At 39.7% G+C, this 6,283-nt stretch overlaps 1 protein-coding gene across 1 annotated transcript in view; it reads right to left on the bottom strand.

The window, feature by feature from the left end:
• mapkbp1 (mitogen-activated protein kinase binding protein 1) overlaps positions 1 to 4,511 on the bottom strand; it is a 23,323-nt gene extending 18,812 nt beyond the window's left edge. Inside the window, exons 1-4 of the mRNA XM_035678100.1 lie at positions 4,410 to 4,511; positions 3,119 to 3,210; positions 930 to 989; positions 788 to 845 (exon numbers count right to left, since the gene is read on the bottom strand). Of these exons, the coding sequence (XP_035533993.1) occupies positions 788 to 845; positions 930 to 989; positions 3,119 to 3,210; positions 4,410 to 4,511 (312 nt within the window). The remainder of the gene's footprint in view (positions 1 to 787; positions 846 to 929; positions 990 to 3,118; positions 3,211 to 4,409) is intronic.
• Between the last annotated feature and the right edge of the window lie 1,772 nt (positions 4,512 to 6,283).

Genomic DNA, 6,283 nt, shown 5'->3' on the forward strand with positions numbered 1-6,283 from the left:
TATCACGTAGACTACACCACTGGGTAGAACGACCTTTCAAAGGTCAGAGTTAGTAGGTGAGAGAAGAGGCAGCCTGAAGGACGCTGCCGATGGATGACATTCAACTAAGGACTGAGCTGCATACAAAGGAGACTGAAGGAAAAAAGAAAGAGAAATAAAAAAGACATGCACGTCTGCTGCCGGCCTGTCTTTCATGTTAATTAGCTTCTGTATGGTGAATGAGTGTGTGTGAAGGACATTTCTTATAAGAGTTTGCATCGGGAATATGTTAAACTCTTCTCTTCTTTCAAGGCTCTCAGCTTTGATCACAGAAACAAAACAGGTAAAGAGAGAACATAATAATTCTGGTTGCTGACTATAATACAGTTGGTTTGGAAGACTGGCCTGCAAACTTGTACACATTTAGTGGTTCAATACGAAAATCAGCATTTGGTTCCTTTTAAATGGCAGCAGAACAGCCGATTCTCATGGTATTTGGTCGTTTGAACTTTGGTCTCTGTCGTCATGGCAACTACTCATCCACTTACACAGGGAAGTCTTTAATCGGCTTTGATTGGCTTGGGGCGGATTAAGATAGTGTGTTGTGTTGAGGCGCAAGCTGCAACTACAACATAACTGGAGATGCTTGAGGCCTTGACAGTCTTGGGCCCCATTACTGTAGGCCTACATCCTGCTGGGATGTTCTCAATGAAACTGGACAGCTGCAGCCTAGATGGAGAAGCCTGGACAATGAAAAAGGAGGTGAAAAAAAAGACAACTGTAGAGCCAAAGAATAAGGCAGACTCACCTCTCCTGTGACCAAGTATTTGCCATCAGGGGAGAAGGACAGGGCTGTGATGGTCTTTCTGTGAAAAATGACAGCTCAGAGTGAGTCAGGTAGTTTTTACAGTTTATTGTTTAAATGCAGATTGTACTCGTGTTCAACTCACCTTGACGTGATAATGTGATGCTGTCTGTTCTTTTTGGGGTTCAGCAAGACGACCACACACCTACACAAGGAATGATATTATCACACATTACATTCATTTACATAACATTCACCATACGAGTTATGTTTGCAGACATATCTCAACTGAAAACATGCACTCCTTGTACTGAGGTAATAGTTTGGTGTAAGTGGAAAATTTCTATTGCCAATGTTCAAGTGTTTTTGTGTCTATTTAGTCAAGGTGTTCGCAAGAAATGCAAACACTTGTCCAACACGTTTTCAGATCAGCAAATGAATAATTGAACTCTCTTTTCACAGTGCATACTTGCGGCAAAGCTTACAGATGCTTACTGATTAGACACTATGGCCTTATAAACATCTAGACTCTGATGTAACACAGGAATTCATATAGCATTACTCTAATAGCAACTAATATGCTGAGAGTTAAGCCAAAGTTTATTCATCTCAGTTGATCTGCAATTGAACTTTATTCTGTGACCTGTTTAAGTATTTTCATGAAGATTACTTACATCAAGAAATACAATAATGCTGTTCTCTTTCATGCATTTACTCTTCTGGGCAGTCATTTCATAATATATTTATTAATTCTGAACACACTGAAGCACTGTGACAAAGCTGGATCATACAAGGTTGTCAGTTTGACATTTCTGAACAAAGTAGCATGAGACAGGTTAGCGCCACAGTCCCCAAATGTATGTGACCACATTTCAGGTGCACCAGTGGAAAGAAATCTGCAATTATTTAATATTTCAAAAGGGACAAACTCTTCTTAGCTTTCTTGCCAAGGGTTAAATGAAAGAACTGATGCCACTCCCATGTATTGGTGCTAAATATGAAGCGGGTTAGCTTAGCTAGCATAACGGCTTGTAACAGGAGGAAACAGCTAGCCTTGCTTGCCAAAAGTAACAACATTCACCTAATATGACACAGTATTACAAACAGGATATAATGTGTTAATTTATGAGCTTTAGAGGGTGCTGCTAGGTGGATTTTATTGCTTTTGAACAGAGAAAGGCTAGACGTTTCATCTATCATCTTTTGATGGGTCAATTTTACCACAAAGACAGACAGATGTATTTCCCCAAAAACTAAACTTTTAAGGAGAATATTCTGAAAAATGACTACAAAATATTAAATACAAACTGCATGGAAAGAGGAAATAAACTGTCATTGGTACTAAACGTATCATTACCCACCTTTGTATCAGTGTTTTGATTGGTGGGGATTTCAGTGCTACAAAGTAAAAGTCCTGTCTTGCTTCACAAAGTGTTTATGTTATATACTGCCTGTCCCCTGTGATCCATCCACCTTTCATGTGATTCTTTTCCATATTTAAATAATACAACCACAACAATATTGTTTCCTGCTAACTTCCTCTTGACTTCTTTTTTAAGAGCGGCACAAAGACCAATGATCCACCTGTTAGTGAGCTGTTCTTTAGCTCCGTGCCAGGAAACTGGGCTCCTGGTACCACAGCTTGTGCAGATTTAAACTGAGACAGCAGGTGGATTTCCAGACTGTGCACAATTTGGGAAGTATAAAGCTTGCTAAATGACAGTCAGACCCAGATATGCACACACACACACACAACTACACGCCCACATGTGTACACAGGAATGCCTGCACACACACACCAACGTTGCATTCTCTCTCACAGACACACAATGGCAAACATACACTCCTTGACAAAACAATACTCTAAGCAGCCATTGACCTTCTTAGTATTAATACAGCTTTGTCAGAAGATTTGAGAACAACACAAAAGAGGCTCAGTTTGCTGGGTGCTGCAGCTCTGGCCCCCCAAGCACCGCCACTGTAGATCTAAATCCTCCACTGTGCAGATTTTTTGAAAAATATAAAAATTGCACTGAGCAAGATGACACAACCAGGGTCACCGTTTGCACAGAATTAACAATACTACACAATTCTCTTTACATCACTGCATCACAGAGAGATCCTCCCTGAGGACGGGATAAAAAGAAGCTTTGGAGTTTCACTGACAAGAAAGCCCACAGAGCTCTCCTCCTCACTTCCTGTGAGATTGTGCAGAGATAACGCACGCAGTAATTTGCACACTGAGCATCTGCATGAGGTAGATATGATAAGGAAGTTGCAAGTTCATGGACTGTTAATAAGTCAAAGGTCAGATGTCGAGATATGGATGCTTACCCTGCAGGATAGGCCACTAGTCCAGATCGGGGGTCACAGGCCAGACCACTGTTTCCCGAAGCGGTGATTCCGAGCACCTTCTCCAACGTCACCTGGAGAGACGCAAAGCATTGATTTTTTTTTGTGTTGCTTGTTTGAGGATTTCATCACAGAGAGAAGTGAAAATAGATCTGACAGACGCAGGGATAAATGCTGAACTCCAGCAGTGATGTAACTAAGCACCATTGTCAATGAATCAAAGACAGAAATAGATTGGTATGGTTGAAACATGTGAAGACGAAGGTTCAACTAATGCCTCCTCTCAGTAGTTCTGCTGTTTCCAGTGTTTCCAGAAAACACTAACTTTCATTTCACTTTTAAGATACAAAAAAAAAAAACAATTATAACAATTATCTCCCTGGAATGTGATTATTCCGACATGTGACAAGATCTTAAATATTATTGATTTATAAAATGCAGGCCTGCAGTCTTTCCTCTGTGATAAACTATTCCATTGCATTGACGAGGTTCACGTGGAGCAGAGGTTTGTTGTCTTTGTCCCAAACATCAAAGGACAAGCTTGAAACCAAAATATATTATAAGTACTAGAATTATTTCATCTTTTGGCTATAAGAGATGAAAAGGATCAGATTTAACTTAGTTATTAAACTGTAGACGTGACAGAAGGCGAGTCCTGCTGTCTGTCTATCATGGGAATTATAAAGCAGCTGTTGGGTGTCATTGATTAGCCTGGACTGAGTAACATGGTGTCACGTGTGAAATATATTTCTAGTTTCTAGGCCCCTTTTATTAAACAGCTTTATTATTGGTTAATAAACGATTTACTAGCTTTAATATATTAATTATAAACCATTCTTAAGAACAAGTTGTGGGTTGTGAATAACCCATTTTGCTGGTGTCTATACTTTCTATTTGGTAATAATGCATATATAAATGTTAGTTATCCATTAATAAATGCTTAATAAAGTTGTTAATGAATAGATTTTCGGTCCAAACAGTCCACTTAAAACACTTTTTTCACACATCTCTGAAGCACAAGTAAATAATGTATTAACACGAATAAAGCCATTAGTTATACACACCCTTTATTGAGGGAGCCTTGTTATTCAGGTATACTGTTGTACCTGTAGCATTGTCTACATGCTCCCTATGATAATTCATGCATTAATATCTATGGTAGATTTATATTACACTACAAACACAAGGGCAGCCTAGATCATTGTCTACTCATGAAGTTGTTTTACTCAGACACTAAACCTGCACTTTAAAGAGGGGTTGATGTCACACATACCTTGCTGGAGAGACTCTCCGTCCTGTTCTTCTTGTGCTTGGCTGAGGGAGAACGCAGCAATTTCCTGATGCGACTTTTAATGGTGAATCCATCTCCTGGCATTGTGTGTGCGGCTCTGTGGCAGTGCTCTGTGGACTGCTGACCGTCCGCTGTGACAAGCCACCAGCAGGCGAGTGTGCATGCAGCAGGCTGAGGAAGGAGAATGAGTGCCTGTAATGAACCTCCCACCACCGGAGACTAACTGCAGAGGTTTACAAAGTCGGACAGTGTCCCCGCTGCCGGGACATGTGGACGTTAATCTCTTGAGTGGGTTTACTGTTCTGCAGTCTTCTGTCGCTTCACATCAAGCGCTTCTCCTGCAGCTTCCCACCACTTTTGGACTGATGTCGCCTTGTCTCAGAGCTTTGCACTGACAAGAGGGGGGGGGGATCAACCTCTCTTTAACAGTTTGCCTGCATGACATCACCAGTTTAATCTGCACTGGTCTCATGATTACATCAATGATTGCTTTTGTTGCTGTTGTACCTAATTGATTTGATGGGATTAGAAAAAGACAGGCCCTGAGACTGAATGGCGGATGTTTGGGTACTATAGCTCTTTGTTTGGCTGCTGATTGGGTGATAAAAGTTATACGTTCAGACGCATTAAGGCCCATCTCTGTTCTTTTATGTGCTCAAGTTAAAGTATATATCTGAGGTTTACAATACCTCATATAATGTTCAAAGAAATGATTTATTGTCTATTATTCATTATATAATTTTATTCATTATCACCTTAAGTCAGGTTGGGACATTATTTACATTTTGATAAGTTTAACGCATACAATCGTTTGCGTTGGACCACGTGGTTTCTACGGATAAACTTTCGTAAGAATAGACCACGCCCCGCGATGACACCGGACCAATCACAATCGAGATATATATACCTAGATGTAAATGTTCATTTACTCCCAATACATTTAATGCAATAAAATAATAATAATAATAATAATTCACCATTCACTCCCATTCGGGCTCTGGAGCTAACATAAAAGGTGAAGGACAAAATGTGAATATGACTTAAAATTATGAAGATGATTTATTATTATTATGAAGGTGATTAGCCTATACTACTCCCACACACAAGGCTTCAGCAGTCTGAGAAAGTCAGATCAACGGACATCTTCCAAAGCTGCAGTGTGTTTAGCATTATAGTCTGTCTCATATTAGCTTCAGATAAACGGATTATATGTTTGCACAAAACAAGGACTGTAGATTTTGTCCCCCATCGCCAGTTAACATCAAATGATGCAGTAACTTAACTCATAATCCTCGTCTGGACAGCAAAATTACATTTGCGTAAATCATCCTGGAGTTAATATTATAAGTCTTTCATTTTAAAAACATAAAATATATATCACTAAATAATAATCACAATCATTTATTTGACATGCCTTTGAAAATAAGATCAGGACCTCATTGTGGGAGAATTGGAACAGCAGGACTAAATGTGGTCAGTTTTTTTCTTAAATGAAACATTTTATGCCAGACTGCCTGTTTTAGCACATTTAAATGCATTAATGGGGATCCTTTTATAGCAGACAACTGTGCTTTGAATCCACATTTATCACTTTAATTTTCCAACCTTTCTGGCAGGCAATGATTCACACTCATTTCCATATGTAGGGGAAGACTTTAAACTCGCTTTAACTGCTGTCCGTTAAGACAGTTTACTGTGGTGTGTCGCCGTGATAATGCAACTTACAAGAGACTACTGATATGGTCTGTTGAGGTTAACTGAGGGTGTTCTGTCTGCACTGAAGGGCCCAACTGTTGTTCTTTTGGACAGTAATTACTGAAGCTGGGATTGGTTTGAAGTGTATGTGTGTGTGTGTG

Source organism: Morone saxatilis, unplaced genomic scaffold, assembly GCF_004916995.1.
Source record: "Morone saxatilis isolate NCDOM2014 unplaced genomic scaffold, NCSU_SB_2.0 Contig7, whole genome shotgun sequence".
NCBI lineage: Eukaryota > Metazoa > Chordata > Actinopteri > Moronidae > Morone > Morone saxatilis.